This window comes from Drosophila albomicans, chromosome 2R (genome assembly GCF_009650485.2).
Source record: "Drosophila albomicans strain 15112-1751.03 chromosome 2R, ASM965048v2, whole genome shotgun sequence".
NCBI lineage: Eukaryota > Metazoa > Arthropoda > Insecta > Diptera > Drosophilidae > Drosophila > Drosophila albomicans.
Genome location: NC_047631.2, coordinates 6,862,700 through 6,878,323, shown reverse-complemented (window position 1 = coordinate 6,878,323; position 15,624 = coordinate 6,862,700). Strand labels below are relative to the sequence as shown.

The following is a 15,624-nucleotide window of genomic DNA, read 5'->3' as shown; positions in this document are numbered from 1 at the left end:
TGCTGCCGTCACAAAGTTATAATACCCTTCTACCCTATAGGTAGCTGATATAAAAACAACAAGTATTAACGCTACTGTCGAGTGTGCTCGACTGTGAGATACCACTACCTATTTTGAGTTAGAGCAAAACAGTTGCTTAAACTATTTATTATATTTGGTATGTTGATATAGTACTATATTTAAAATATACCATTGAGTAAAAATATCCCAAATTGTCAGCCAAAGCAGTAAAGACTCGATTACAGCGAGCATTTTCTTTTCTTAAATAAATTCGAACACCTTTATCCGATCGCAGCCAAATTTTCAGGAATGATACTGTAGTTATTATTGTCTGTACCGATATGTACGATTTGCACTATATTTTTCAATCTAGATTTATTTCTCGCTGTGTACATTACCTGAAGGCACAAAGTTAAAATACATTTCTACCCTATGGGTAACGAGAATAAAAACGAATTAATAATCTACAATAATATTGAATAACTACAACTTAATCAATCTCAATTTTTGAAAATACATTTTTATTATTTTTTATTTTTTGTAGTAGTAGTCCATGGAAAAAATAATATGCCTACATAAAATTTCATATTAAGTTCAATTCCAACACTCATTCCATCAACATATACATAATACACATATACACCTTTTAGGCACACTACAAAAAAAAGTAATTGATTAAAAAAATACATTCGCAATGCCGTGCTTTATGCGGGAGAAAAGTCTTTATTTCCGTTCTAGGCGTGATAAGGCAAAGGACAGGGATGTGATGCCCCCGAAGCCCGTTCGTCCACGGGCAATGAAATACCATGGACTCTTTGGCATTGGCATTGCGAGTCAGCATCTGATTGTTGATGACAAGTGGACGCCAGACTCGTTGATTGAGCAATACTCGGGTTTCACAGATCTATTGAGTAAGTGATTAAAATATCTGAAAAGGTAGACACATGCTATGTTAAACCTTGGTTTAGGTCGTCGCGTGATTTACAAGCGACATGAATCGAGGGCAAATAGAAAGTTACTCTTAAAACTAAGTAGGCGCTTGAAGACGCAATGCAGTGATGGCCGCACCAAGCTGCAAAAGATCTCGCATGGAAATAATGCGCATAAGATACGCAACCTTTTGATTAAGCATCGTGATATGCAACGTCTTTATCAAAGGATGCCAATACATATGGTTCTTGATAACATCAATCAGCGCACATTTATCTTGCGCAAGGAGCGAGATCGTCTGGAGTTTCGTTTGGAACAGCGCAAGAATGAATATAGGGAGTTATTGGTTCGTAAAGAATGAGATTTACTTAAGTTTATCGATTAAATGCTGCATCGGTGTTACAGAACAAGTTTTCATCTGATTGCAATTATTTAAAAGCAAAACTAATTATTTTTGTTTGATTAAATAACTTTCGAAATAAGTTAAACAAGTAAGAAAGCTACAGACGAGTGTGCTCGACTGTAAGATACCCGCAATCCTGATTTAATAAATCCATATTCTAAAAATATACCAAAATTATACCCATAAAATAGTAAAATATACCGTAGGCTATTTCTGATTCTACCCTAGTGCAGCAATGTCCAATTTCAATAAACAAAAGTCCTTTGATCATTACTGCCAAAACAACTTATATATTTTGTATCTCGTACGTAAACAGCTTGATCGATCCGATGTTCAAAATCGCATAAAATACGCAAATGAATTTGTAAGGGGCGAAGAATTAATATCACGTGTGCTCATCAAGAAGATAGAAAACTCAAATGTGCGACTGAAGGCGATCACAACCATTAACACGACATATAAGAAAATGATACAAGTTCTGTTACAGGATGAAATATTCTATGAGCCAATTCTTCGCTCTCTAGATGAAGACATGGAGGATCAGGCCAACTTCATTAAGAATATACTCTTCCTAGGTATGCCAGCAATTACCAAGTTCAAGGAACTGAACTTTGAGTATCGACAGTTAGAAAATAAGTCTCGTAAAAATTTGCAATCCAAAATGGAGATACTTAGCACCCTTTTGAAGCCCCAAAAGAAATCGGTTACAGTCCAGAAGGCTAAAGAGCAGCTACCGCCAAGTGCAGATCCAAAACATTATGTTCGTGCAACATCAAGCATGATGGCTCTTAAAGTGGAGCTACGGACCATTGAGAAAACAATCAAGAATCTGAAACTGGTAGCGTTGTGCTCTCAAGCTAGAGAAATTTTTCCAAAGTAAGCCTCCACTTAACACATGAATCTTATATTATAAAATCTTGTCCGCAGTGTAAAAGGAAAATACGAAGGCAATACGAATCTGAAGCGTTTAATACAATTTAATATTTTAGATCGTAGTAATCTAGATACCAAAATGAAATGCACGACTGCCCTACAAAGTGTGCTTATGAATAATCTCTCTGAGGAAGAAATTAAGTGAGTAAATTCATAATAGAAATTGTAATAATGTTGTAGAAACAATTTTCAACAGTCGATTAGAGCGTATGTCCGATCTGAAAAAAATGTTAGCAGCAGACGAGAAGTTCGAGAAGGATGCTTTTGAGTATATAAAAAGTCGTGCAAATGCTTACGTTAGATTCCGGTAAATCGTAGTCGATAATAACTTGATCATCTGTATAATATTATTCTGTCTAGAATTTGCCTGTGGAATCTTATTGAAATACTCCGCCATGTCGATCGCCCGCCTAGAACCTTTCATGTTAACTATAAGAGCTCGTATCTGAAGTTACCATTGCTTAAATTTGAGATGCTGAATATGTACGCTGCACCTCCAGAGTTGTACGAGGAAAACCGTGAGCTAAAAATTATCTAAATGAAACATATTAGTATCCATGTCTTCATTCTAGTCGAGAAGGTTATGACAGTGCTGAAACGTAAAGTACATAAGCTAATGAAAGCTTATAAGCCGATTATGAATGAGCCGATTCAGCCAAGGAAGGAAGAATACCATAAGTTATTTTTGCAAGGATTCTCTGGTACATGCCCCGACGATGAAGATCGCACTTCAATGATGGCTGTCGAGGACGAATTAATGTCTTCAAAGATGACAAATGTACCTAATCGCAAGCAGATAAAGGCTCAAAGTGCCCGACTTATTGAAGCAGTTGCAAAACGAGATGATTAATAATGGTTTGTGTCAATATATTTATTTTTCGACACATATGTAACATATTTACATTTAATACACAATAAATACTGATTTATGCAAGAACATTTATGCGAAACTTTTGTAAAATATTATTATTTCCTTTTTGATAAGCTGTAAAGATAAGTGATTTATTTATGCATCATTTTGTAATGATTTTCGTATATGAAAATGATCTACCAAAAACAATTGAATTTTAAAGAATAGTTATCGTTGCTGCTGCTGTCAATTGAAATCAAGTATGAAGAATATTATTTCATTTAAATTCAATCGTACGAACACGTAAGACGTTTTTGTAATAAACAAATAAATAAATAAACAAACTATTTAAAAAAAAAAAAAACAAATAAAAATGCCGTGTTTTATGCGAGAAAAATGCCTATCATATCGCCCTCGGCGAGACAAGACTAAGGATAGGGATGTGATGGCGCCAAAGCCAGTGCATCCTCGCGCTCTAAGATTCCATGGACTATTTGGCATGTCCTACGTACGCCAACATGTTATGGTCGATGAGCGATGGACACCCAACTCTTTGACCGAGCAATTTGGCGGAATGACAGATTTGCTAAGTAAGTGATGGATATATCTTTCAATTATCAATAATCTGTAGCAGAGATTGCATTTTAGATCGTCGTGTCATCTACAAAAAATATGAGACCAAGACTAATCGACAACGATACTTTCGGGAAAGTAAACGATTGAAATTGCAGTGTCGGGATGGACGTGTTAAGCTACAGAATATACTCTCTGGGAATAATACTCATAAGATACGAAACTTTTTAATCAAACATAGGGACATGCAACGTCTTTATCAAAGGATGCCCATTCATCAAGTTGTGGACAATATCAATCAGCGCACATTTGTTCTACGCAAAGAGCGAGATCGCCTTGAATTCCGTCTAGATCAACGCAAGCATGAATACAGGGAATTATTGGTAATTATAAACATTATAAATAATCTTATATTCATAGGCATAATCTTATTTAAAGCTGGATCGCGCAGTGTTAGAAAATCGCATCAAGTATCGAAATGAGTTTGTGCTAGAGGAAGAGCTCAAATCACGTATTTTTATTAAAAAAATTGAGAACTCAAATGTGCGTTTGAAGGCCATTAAAACCATAAATAATACCTACAAGAAAATTATACAAGTGCTTCTCCACGATGAAATTTTTTATGAGCCCATACTTCGCTCTCTCAGCGGTGACATGGAGGATCAGTCGAATTTCATAAAGCATATTCTCTATCTGGGCATTCCGGCCATCGCGAAGTTCAAAGAGCTTAATATAGAATTTCGGCAAATTGAGGATAAGTCGCGTAAGAACCTGCAAGCCAAGATGCAAATGCTAACATCGCTGCAGAAACAACCAACCACCCAGATCAGGAATAAGGAAGAGATATCGAAAACAGCAGATCCAAAGCGTTATGTACGTGAGACGCGAAGCATGATGATTTTAAAGCTGGTGCTAAAGTCCATAGAGAGCACCATTAAGGAGGTGAAATTTGTTACATTGTGCTCACAGGCCAAGGAAATTTATCCACGGTAAGTCTGTCTTTTTGAATAAATAATTTTAATAGAAGGTTGGAAATGTTATATCCGAAAGATAATAGAGCTATGTTTCGTCTGCTTCTTGTTTGCTAGTATAAGCACAAAGATTTTAATGACAAAGCTTTCGTCAATTGAATGAAAGTCAATTTTCTTCCAATGTTGAAGATCTCCTTCAGCCATTTTAAATAAAAAAACAAATTAGCTAATTATTAAAGTAAAATTTCGCTATTAATAGTAACAATGAATTTTAATAATAATATTTCTAGATGTAATTTCATATAGCAGAAATTAAATATAGCTGTAGGAATGTGTTAAATGACATTGTCATTTTTAAGAATTCAATGATATATTTGAATGGCTCTTAAAAATAAAAGTATATTTATATATACTATTTTTTATATTGACAATACATGCAACTTACTGTATTCTATAAGACTTGTTTTTTGATTACATTTTTTTTCTGACAGGATGAAGAGTCAGGTGGATAACAATGTGAAGCTGCATCGATTAATCGAGAATGATATGCTGGGTCATGAGATGCTCGAGACCAAAATGAAATGCGCTAATGTGCTCAAGGGCGTACTCGTAAACAATTTGTCTGAAGAGGAAATAAAGTGAGTGAATATAATAAATATAAATTGTGCTTCATTAATACAAGCAATGTTCAAAAGCCGACTGGAGCGTATCAGGGACTTAAAAAATATATTGATTGAAGAAGGAGAGCAGGAAAAGGCAACAATGGAGCATATCAAGAACCGTGGCAAGGCATATGTTTTATTGCGGTTAGAATATTCAATTGTCTAACTCTAACAGATCATTAATTTTATTCACAATTTTCAGTGTTAACATTTGGAATTTGATTGAAATTCTACGTCATGTTGATCGACCGCCTAGATCATTGCGATCCCATTATCCAAATTCGTATCTGAAGTTGCCACTCCTGAAATTCGAAATGTTAACTATGCGTGCTGCAGCCCCAGAGATTTATGAGGAAAACAGTTCTGTCATGCTAACTTCACATAAATATTTCATTACTTAATATTTTTATTTACACACAGTTGATAATGTGATGCACTTGCTGAAACGAAAGGTTTACAAACTAATGAAGGGCTACTTGGTAGAGATGAAGCCGGCAATGATTCAGCGCAATAAGGAGGAGTATCATATCGATTTCTTGGCCAGTCGTTACTATTATGAGGCCGCCGAGGATGACGACCAACAGGCTGTCTCCCAAGAGCAAGATTTGCTGCAGGAAAACAAGACCATGGCCCATATACCAAATCGCAAACAAATTAAGGCGGCAAGTGCCAAATTCCTCGAAGACATGGCCAAACGCGATGACTAAATTTCAGTTATAAATATCAAATTTTAAAGTCATTAGCGTAGCACTAAACGTTCAGTGTTTGTATGTGTCTGTCCAGATTGTAAAACGACGAACCGTATAATAAAATAGCACAGAGAAGAATTAATAAATCGTGAGTTGAACAATGCAAGTGTTGGGGCTATGACGATGTCAGCAGAAGTCGCTAGTTAACTTCATATAATTGATCCAAAATTGCTACAGACCGTCGCTGAATGGGATTTTATTGCTTCAACTTTGGCTTTTACTTTCAGCGGATAGTTGTTGTATTTTTTTTTCAGTAGCGCCACAATTGTCGGATGAATTGTACCGTTGCCACATAAAATAATTGGAGAAAAATAGTGTCTAGCATTTTTTGTGAATTGCGCAAGAATCCTCATGTTGAACTCATAATTCATATTCTGTAGTTCTCCTGTATGCCCGATATATCATCTCTTAAGATTGTTGTTTTATTTTAAAACTGTTATATTGAAATGTGATCTAAAGTAGTAAATTCAGGAGTTCAATAACCTTCTTTTATGTTTAGAATTTTAATTATAGTTGTGTTTAAAAAATCCATAAAATCATCTTAGATTACGTAAGGTATTTAAAAATTGGGTCAATGAAGATATTTAGCTTTTTATGGTGTATATAAATATATCAATGGGCCACATTAATCATTTCCGTTGGCCAATTCAACGAGACTTCCTCTATGAACAACAACAATGGGATTAACTCGACGGTGTCATAAAAATGTAACAACTTTATTTGCCCGAAATGTATAAGTATTGCCACCGAAGTGATCACAGCAACTTGGGCTCATCAACACCCAATAGAAAAAAAGCGCTCATGAAAAAAACGGAACCCAAATGTAGAGACGAGTCTTTTGAGTAGCGCACGCTTCAACTTCAATCTGAGTACATGAGTGCACTTGTTTGTGTATCTCTGATGATTTTTTTATATCTGCGTACACGATATCACGCCGACGCGACGCTACGCTGATGAAGACAACTACAACGACAACAACGACGACGACTTTGACGATGATGCTTGCGAGGACGGGAACACGCGAGATCCACACATAAGGCACAAGTGAGGTTATGTAAGCTTCGCTAGACAATCATTGTGGCAACTTGCCACAGCCTCATGGTAGATAGTTCCATAGTCAGGCCAATGTTTATTCATTTTACAGAGAGTACCGCCCCGAACTCATATTCATAGTGTGAATTTCATACGCCCTTATGACCGTTGCGGTTTAGTTGTCTCTGACTGCCTCCTGATATAACTTCAAAGAAATTGGGCACAAGTGCTAACAAAAAAAAAAAAAACAACATCTTGTAACTGATATTTGCGGTTGCCCTTAAAAGTTAATTTTGTGGCTCGGCTCAATGAAGAAGCTCATACAATTGACCAAACTACTCATACTTTGGTACAAATTGTTTGCAGCGGTTTGTCTTTCTTTTGCAAGTGCTCTAAATTAGTTTGTTGTGTAAATATATATAAAAAAGTATTTATTGTATTAATAGGTACACCTCTTAAAATGTGTTTAGAAGCAGTTGTATTTTATTTTCGCCTCAAATAGTTCGCCATGACGAATGATAACTCTTATAATGGGATTAGAGATACTGTTTTGTCAATATTTTTTGTTTAAAATTATTTTATTTAATAATATATTTAAGAAATATTATAGTTTTCATATTTTGCGACCATAATTGGGTTTATTAATTTTTATGTTACTTTATTTTTATTTATTATTTTTTAATACATTTTTTATTACAAGCGGATAATATAATTAAAAAATGTAATAATTGTTTTTTTATTCTTAATATTTTTTTAACATATTTAATTTTATTTGATTTGTAATATATACACTTCGAAGCAAACCTAATCATAAATTTTCCAAATAATACTCTTATACTCTAATTTTGTATTAAAACTGGAATTAGAAGTTGATTTTCCTAATTTTGCAATAAATTTGAAATATATTTGTATATTTGAAATACTGTTCTAAACTGTTTCTAAAGATATGAACTGAATTGTGAGAGACAAATGAGGGCAGCTGTCAGGTGTCAGTTTTGATTGACCTGCATCCAACAGACATCTATCCAAACACAAACGTTAAAAGCTATAGACATTAGTAGGAAAACTAATTTGTTATGCCTCGCCCCAAATATCGTTGAGCAAGTAATTCAATTAAAAACATATTTATCATACACAAATCATCATAAATCAAATGAGCGAGTATACCGAGCTGTGGAAATACGTGTATAGAGCTATTAACAAAATGCAATAAGATCAATCAGGTTGATGTGCTCACATTTATGAATTCTGTTGTTAAGGCAATAAAAAAAAACAAATATATAATTTCACATGACCCATCAATTGGGTTAAAGAAATATTCCATTCATAACTGAAGGGATTGGAGACAATACCCATTAAACCCGATACTTTGCACTCGTGCCCCACAAAAATAAAAAAGTAGCAGTTGCAGTTGCTGTTCCTATAGTTAAATTTTACCATCAAAAACGGTTACAACATTCCCGAAAGCCACAGCCCACAGCTCACAGCCTACGAGAGAGCAGCAGTAAAGTAACCACAGCCAAAAGGTTTCGTTTGATAATTATGAACCTTCTTGAATGTTGGCAGCAGTTTGTGTTTGAAATTATTCGTGAAGGAGTCGCAGTTTCGTGGCAAAACAATTGGTAGTCAGTCAACTTAACGCGGTCTGCGAAACTAGCCAATTTTATGCTTTTCTACCAGCTGAGTCGTGGCCAGCGATTTTTTCCTTTTCGTACAATTTGTAATCCGAGGACGGACAGTGAGTAAAAGAAAAACCGCCTCTGCAATATAGCGTTTCCTTGATACCCTTGTTTACGTATTTCAATGTACTAAGTAAGGTATTAAAATGTGTACTTAAAATAAGTATTTATTGCATTAGATGTATTTTTGTTTTTTTTTTCAAATCATTAACAAATTCTACCATGTAAGAAAAAAATAAATTATCAATTAGATTTATTTTTTGTACTCAAAACTTTGTTAATAAAAACAAAATAAATTGTCATTACCAGTATTAAAATTTGTATTAATATTATATAACATTATGTAATACACACTTTACTGTTCGTTACAAAAGACATTCGGAAGCGAAATAGTTTTTGGCTTAGAAGTGTATTTAAATGGATTTGCAGCGCGCATGCAGCTCCTAAGGAATTATCTTGTCAATGGTTGCGCTTCAATTGCGGTCCGGCCTCTGCTTGGGCTGGGCTTTTGTGGAGCGCATATGTTCGGATGGATGGATGGGATGGGATAGTAGTTAATCCATAGCAGCTACCAACTTGAGCTTCCCTTTGGACATGCATGATTTTTGAGGTGTGTTCCGTTCCTGCTGTGGAGACCTGGAGACCGATGCTCGCTCGCATCGTGCCATATTTCTTCTTCATTTTCCAAAATCATTTACATACGGTTATGTAAGTGAGTTGTCGTCACAGTCGCTTCAATTGCAGAAACTCAACTGTTGCATGTTTTATTTAATTGCCATAAACGGCAAATGGATTGAAAGAAAGAGCCATAAATTGACTATACATGTTCGAGTTAGTGAAATAATTTCAAGCAATTCAATCCAAAATTGGCTGGGGTCGTGGTCATGGGTGCGTACCCATTTCTCAATTTGTTTCTCATTTCTTTTTCTCAGCATGACAGGGATATGATTTAATTTGGTAACAATTTCGTTTGCAATTCTCAATTAACATATTATGAATGAAGTATTCAATTTAATGATTTCCAATGAAAATATTTAAAACATGTTAGTGCCGTTGCTTTCAATTCATATTTCAATTATAAAATTGTCTTTTTTGCATTGTTCTGTAGGCACTCCTATTTTACTCGCATCGAAAACTCTAATCAAACTGGCTTTTAGCACAAAGCAGAATAATACTTAACAAAAATCGGCTATAAATAAATCTGTGTCACCAGCGGAACAGGCCAAACAAAAGTCTAAATGAATACATTCGAACCATTCATGATTATGCAATTTATAAAATTAAATGAGAATGTCAAACACGCAAACGAACACAAAAGATGTTGAGCAATAAACTTGCTTTGGGTTCTAACTCTTTTCGTACCTAAACTTTCCCAGAGTCCGAAAATCAAAAGACTTAAGCAGCGAACTGAACTTGGCCATCACAGTATTGGAAAACGCCATACATAAATATAGTAATAATGTTGTTTAATCTACCTAATTAAGTGAGCCTCATAAATATTAGCAAATCATAGATAAGAATTACAGCTATTTGGCAATTTGGTTGCTTCAGCTTCAGTTCCATGTTGCACGTTCCATTTCGTGTTGGGATGCCATTAAAAGTGCTCACCAGTTAAGCAGAGAAGTTAGTTCTAAGGCAAAAACAAATGATCTCAAACACTAGTTATAATCTCTATAAATATGAATTTCCTGTGGTGTAACTCGCTTGGCTTCAATTTTGGGCGTACATCAGCATAACCAATGATTATTTTAATTAAATAATATGATAAAAGACAAAGCCAAATATACGCCCAGATGTCAATGGCAAAATGCAAAATAAATGTCAGAGTCGTCTTGCTTCTTGTTAAAGCCACAGATACCCTGTAAATTGTGGTACTAATTATGATGGTGGCAACAGTTACATGAGCAAACACTGAATGAAGCTTGTAACAATATCAGCATAGGGTAGAACCTTTGCGTTATACTCTGAACAAGTTGCTGTAACTATGCAATTGTATGGCAGAGTATCATTCTTTAGTTCTCGCAGCCAACCAGCTGCTGGTCTATGCAAATTTTATGTCTTTATGCCGATGCTAAATAATTATATACATACAGCTGCTGTGCTGTGGTTATCAGCAAATTGAAACAACAGCCGAAACGAAACGAAACGACAAGACAAGACCTTAGGACCCCAAAGACCCCAACCATTGTCGATTGCAGCAACGCCCACGATTTTGGCCAAGTCAAATGCAAGGCAACTCAAGCTAACTAGTTGCTCGCTTGTTGCCCTTCAACAACAGCAGCAACAGCCACGGCAGCAGCTGCCTGTGCATTGTTTTTGCAATTTGTGTGTACATTGTTGTGCCTAACTGTAAAGCGTGATAATGCAAACATTATACACTTCATTTCATTTGGATTGAAATTGGCTGGCTTTGGCTGGCTCTCAATACCTCAATTAACTCATTATGCGCATGCGCAACTTCATGTATTTACTTAACTGTTTGTATGTTCAAGCGATGCCTATCAAACAGAACCCTACACGACAGTTTTCCAAAAGCTTAAGATCCAAGATAAGCTGCATTGAGCGCGCTTCGTGTTACCTCAGAATTTTGGGGGCTTTGCAGTTGTGTAATAAATTCGGAAATAATGAATGCTTCTTCATTACAAATATTTTTATATTTTTCTCATTTCTGTATTTAAATTTTGAATGATAAGATTTTTAAATAGCTCACAGTTAATTAAATTCCGTGATATTCTTTTCTCATTTAGTCTGTACTTTTTTGTATGTTTACTAAAATACGTTAGTTAAAAGCGCCGAAGACATGAAACATTTAGAAGCTTAAAATTTTATTCCGATGAGAAATTTATTAATCTAAAGGTATTATTATTATATTATTATTAGATATTATGCTGATGCTGCTAAAGGCAACTCCACCAGCTTCATGGGAATTGGATACACTGATGTGGTTATATTCTTTTCCTATAACATGATGCACCATTCCTATGACCAGTTACAACGATCAATAGTACTTCTGGTATGCTCACTCTAGACAATCAAATAATATCAATATCCATTTTATTCAAGAAATTGAGTTACTGTTTGAATTGCAGAGGTGAAATGAACTAAGCTAAGTAAAAATTTCATTTTTTTGACGGGAGAATTGCGACTGAAACTAAAATTATATATTCGAATTAAACTTTTATTTAAACCATAGAAGTAGCCACATAACAATGTATTTGTGTAGGGGGTTTATATATTGCAACTTGGAAGACGTCTATGGATATGAATCGGGATGCACTACAGAATAAAAAAAACTAATAAATAGACAATTGTAGCAGTTGTAGTTACCTTTGTGCCACCGAAACGAATATTAATGAATTGGGCGTCAATGATTTATGTTGTGATTATAGCCATTTGAGATTTGCTTGCTGCTCATCTGCATAGATAAATTGTTTTTGTTGTGGATTTTTGTATTTGTAGAATATGTTTAAAGCGACCCGGGACTATGTCTCAATCTTGACGAGAGACATTTACTCGGTGGCAAATATAGCATATATTTAATATATTTTTTATCTTCAAACTCCTCAGGATCGACCCGACAGTTCGGAACTTTAAAAAGTGACGCCCTCTTATATGGAACAAATGATGATGGTGTGCTTATTGACAAGTGAGGTGAAATTGAACAAGGTATTGATGCGATACTTTTTACAGTTATGTGCTTCTGAAAATAATCTGGAAGTGAATGGTTATAATAAAATCAATTTATTCGGTTATGTATTAAAAACTCACCTAAAATGTACCATTACTTTGGCATAGACTGTTGACCGTCTAGGGTTTCCAATATGAATTGTCTCTGCGACATTTTGGATTCGTTGAAAAAGCGGCACCATTCCGTTGGCCAACTACAGGACTTGCTGGGAAGCGCTGCTCTGTATGCGAATGGTTTTCGCACGCCAAGGCCAGTCAGCAGAGAGAACAAACTCAACATGAACAGCACAGAGAGCGAGAAGAATAATACGAAAACGACAAGTTCCTCAAGCAGAGTTCTGCAATGACTGGCAATAGATCCAAGTCGTTTAGCACCAGACGAATTTTGTTCATTATTTTCAGACATTTCTTTTAAGAAATCGATTAAAGCCCAAATAAAAACAATAGTTATTCACTTTATAATTTTTCCATTTAATTTTGAAGCCGAAAAATATGCGTGTTGAGCGCCGAGACTGCGTGATTAGCTAATTTAAAACGTTAGCATAATCATAAAAGGTTTAAAAATTTTGGTGATATTTTTTTAAATAAAAAATTGTTTTAAAATTTGAAAGCCAAATAGATGCTTTCAGCTTGAGCTGAGCACATGAAATGAAATGGAATATAGACCAGCCTTAGTACTTTCCCAGAATTTCGAAAATCATCGCCTACTGACAACAAAAATGTACATACTTGGCCAGCAAGCAAGACAACTTTCTCATTCTCAACTCATTTGATCAGCTCAATTGGTGTAATTGAAACCCTTTAACGGTGTTTAAGAGCCCATTAGACTGGCGTTTGATGTGATTGAATTATTGGACACTTAAATGGGCGTCCCAAAGAGATACGGGGCTGACTGGACTACCTTGTGATGCAGCCGATGCATGCTGTCCATGTCCAATACCCTGCTCCCCATCCCATGATGATGGATGGAGAAACGTGAAAAGCTTTTGCGCAGTTAACAATTTGGCACCTCTTGAGGCATTCACTTACTTATTGTTGTTATTGCCACGCTAGGCACTTTAAGCGTCATCACATCTTGGCCCATTGCTATTCCCCCAAATTGGAACTGGAAGCCTTGCACATATTATTGCCTTGGATCGTCTTGGCTCGTCTGTCTGGAGTGTTAATGAAGATGTTACCGAATGATGCACACGTCTGGTACTTCATTAGTACGGAAGTGATATACATGTTGAATGTGAGCCGAGAGACCGTCAAGTCAAGTGGAGGACTTACTTGATGCATGTTTACGGTAATTGCAATTTAATTTGATTAGTCCATGGCAGGTTATGTAATGCCTGTTATTTAACATTGATTTGACGATACGAACCCGGTCACAGCTACCAACGAATAAGTTGATAATTATGCCTTCAAATCATCGAAATGGGAGCCAGAGTCTCATAAAGTTTGACGGCCTATTGAGAGCACACAATTGTTGAGTGCAACTGGAATTGCGTAAATAGGAAACTCTAACAATTTAATTCAAGAATAATTCAATAATTCCCTTTGTATGTACCTACATACATGCATACATTTTTTAAGGTCTTTTCTGACAATTATAGTCACTGCAGTTGTTATATCATTTAGTTGCAATTGCAACTGCAACTGCAACTGTGGCTAAGTGCTGAGTGATAAGCCCAAGCCCAAAAGGTGCAGACAACGGGCCCAACAATGGTTGAACGGGATCGTTACACAATAACCCACAAAAGACCTCAGCTAAGCGCTGAAAACCCATAGCCCGAGTAACCCAAAAATTGTCGTAATACAGTTTATAGCTTTGAGCTTCTAACAAAAAATGCGCCAGCTATGTGTCTGTCTGACTCTCTGACTGTTTGTATCTCAGACTCTGAGTGTGTGTCTGTGTGTGTGTTTGTGGGAAATTACCGCAACGACAAATAAATTACAACAATGCTTAAGGTCAAGTGATTTTGTTCAGAAATAAGGCATATAGAAAACATATTGTTGAAGTCGGAGATGCCATGGCTGCTTTTTTTGATAACCAAAGAAATGAATAGTCGCCCGCAAAGGAAACGGGCCTAACTCTCAACGCTGGGGGTCAAATGCCGCAAAGGTAACGACGAGCGACTTTGCTGGTTGGATCATCATCATGATCATCGTAATCGTCATCATCATCATCGCATTTCAACACTGCCAAAGGCAGCTTCAGTCACAGTTAACTATACAGCCGCCAGACAAACGGGCCAACACGTGGAGCTCTTTTGGCTCCCCAAAAAATTGATTGCCACTTTAGAAGGCCATTTGGCTGCCGTGGTATGAATCAAGAATGTCTTCAATTGCAGACAAACGACTAAGTTCATTGAGGTTGCACTCTGGCATCACATTGGATTGCCTGTGACATTACCCATCTTTTCGGGGAGTGTTGGATGCAAACAAATTGGGGCGTCAATTTGTAACTAGTATGCCTGCTCGTTAATTATATTCGCATTAGCTACCAAATTATTGAATGGTGAAAATACTTAGGTGATTACACGAATTGGAAGCTTACTCTTACACTCTTACGGTCTGAGAGAAGTAATTGAAAAATCTGACAACCGTAAAATTTGGGAGTTTAAGGTAGTCAAAAATGCTCGCTAATAATATAAAAATTCTACTTTAAACAGAAAGATATTTTCGCGTAACATATTATGCTTCTATGCTTATTTTTAGAGATTATTAAATTTACTTCAAAAATATTTCAATATAAATTATCCAAAATTAAATTTTTTATCTACTGTATAACACGTTTATACATTTTTTTCCTTAATATAATCACGTACAATATATTGACATAGGTTTGTTGAGCTTTTTAAATCTCACAAATGATTTGCATGGCTACAAAAATTTAACAACTGCCAACAAATTTTTTGGCAACTTGGTAAGTTTTGTAATTTTATTCGCGTGCACATTTTTTCGAGTATCTTATTTGTTTTTTTATTTTTATGGGGATTTTTTATACCGTTCCTTTAAAAGTAAAGAAAGAAAAAATAACATTATCACAACAAGCAACGTGATTTCCGGAAGTTAAAGCGCAACAAAAGGCGCCTGCGCAAATGTTGTCGCTGTCGAATTGATTGTGGTTGTTGCTGTTGCTGTTGCTGATGCTGCAACTACAAAGAAGC

The 15,624-nt window shown here is 35.7% G+C and overlaps 2 protein-coding genes and 1 long non-coding RNA gene across 4 annotated transcripts; 2 read left to right on the top strand and 1 right to left on the bottom strand.

The window, feature by feature from the left end:
* Positions 1 to 583: 583 nt before the first annotated feature.
* LOC117576005 (uncharacterized) lies at positions 584 to 3,216 on the top strand. The gene is made up of 7 exons (XM_034260509.2): positions 584 to 911; positions 969 to 1,276; positions 1,650 to 2,209; positions 2,261 to 2,407; positions 2,463 to 2,573; positions 2,627 to 2,784; positions 2,839 to 3,216. The coding sequence occupies exons 1-7, from the start codon at positions 695 to 697 to the stop codon at positions 3,114 to 3,116; spliced, it is 1,779 nt and encodes a 592-aa protein (XP_034116400.2). The 5' UTR covers positions 584 to 694; the 3' UTR covers positions 3,117 to 3,216.
* Positions 3,217 to 3,409: 193 nt separating this feature from the next.
* LOC117575920 (uncharacterized) lies at positions 3,410 to 6,157 on the top strand. 2 transcript variants are annotated; one of them, XM_034260373.2, is made up of 7 exons: positions 3,410 to 3,706; positions 3,765 to 4,072; positions 4,128 to 4,678; positions 5,152 to 5,298; positions 5,356 to 5,466; positions 5,525 to 5,682; positions 5,743 to 6,157. In XM_034260373.2, the coding sequence occupies exons 1-7, from the start codon at positions 3,490 to 3,492 to the stop codon at positions 6,027 to 6,029; spliced, it is 1,779 nt and encodes a 592-aa protein (XP_034116264.1). In that variant the 5' UTR covers positions 3,410 to 3,489; the 3' UTR covers positions 6,030 to 6,157. The 2 variants fall into 2 exon arrangements, with proteins under 2 accessions (XP_034116264.1, XP_051863268.1); XM_052007308.1 differs by lacking the exon at positions 3,410 to 3,706 and having other exon boundaries at positions 3,968 to 4,072; positions 4,141 to 4,678.
* Positions 6,158 to 11,946: 5,789 nt separating this feature from the next.
* Positions 11,947 to 13,114, bottom strand: LOC117576090 (uncharacterized). Its single transcript, XR_004572918.2, has 3 exons — positions 12,551 to 13,114; positions 12,110 to 12,493; positions 11,947 to 12,058 (listed from the first exon to the last, which is right to left on the bottom strand). It is a non-coding gene; the product is annotated as an uncharacterized LOC117576090 (long non-coding RNA).
* Positions 13,115 to 15,624: the final 2,510 nt, after the last annotated feature.

What these genes read in the sequence shown, in the direction of transcription:
- LOC117576005 (XM_034260509.2), top strand. Translation starts at nt 695, where the DNA reads ATGCCGTGCTTTATGCGGGAGAAAAGTCTTTATTTCCGTTCTAGGCGT. An exon ending in ATGAATATAGGGAGTTATTG is followed by an intron (nt 1,277 to 1,649) that starts GTTCGTAAAGAA and finishes GTACGTAAACAG; the next exon opens with CTTGATCGATCCGATGTTCA. An exon ending in AGAGTTGTACGAGGAAAACC is followed by an intron (nt 2,785 to 2,838) that starts GTGAGCTAAAAA and finishes TCTTCATTCTAG; the next exon opens with TCGAGAAGGTTATGACAGTG.
- LOC117575920 (XM_034260373.2), top strand. Translation starts at nt 3,490, where the DNA reads ATGCCGTGTTTTATGCGAGAAAAATGCCTATCATATCGCCCTCGGCGA. An exon ending in CGGAATGACAGATTTGCTAA is followed by an intron (nt 3,707 to 3,764) that starts GTAAGTGATGGA and finishes ATTGCATTTTAG; the next exon opens with ATCGTCGTGTCATCTACAAA. An exon ending in ATGAATACAGGGAATTATTG is followed by an intron (nt 4,073 to 4,127) that starts GTAATTATAAAC and finishes TCTTATTTAAAG; the next exon opens with CTGGATCGCGCAGTGTTAGA.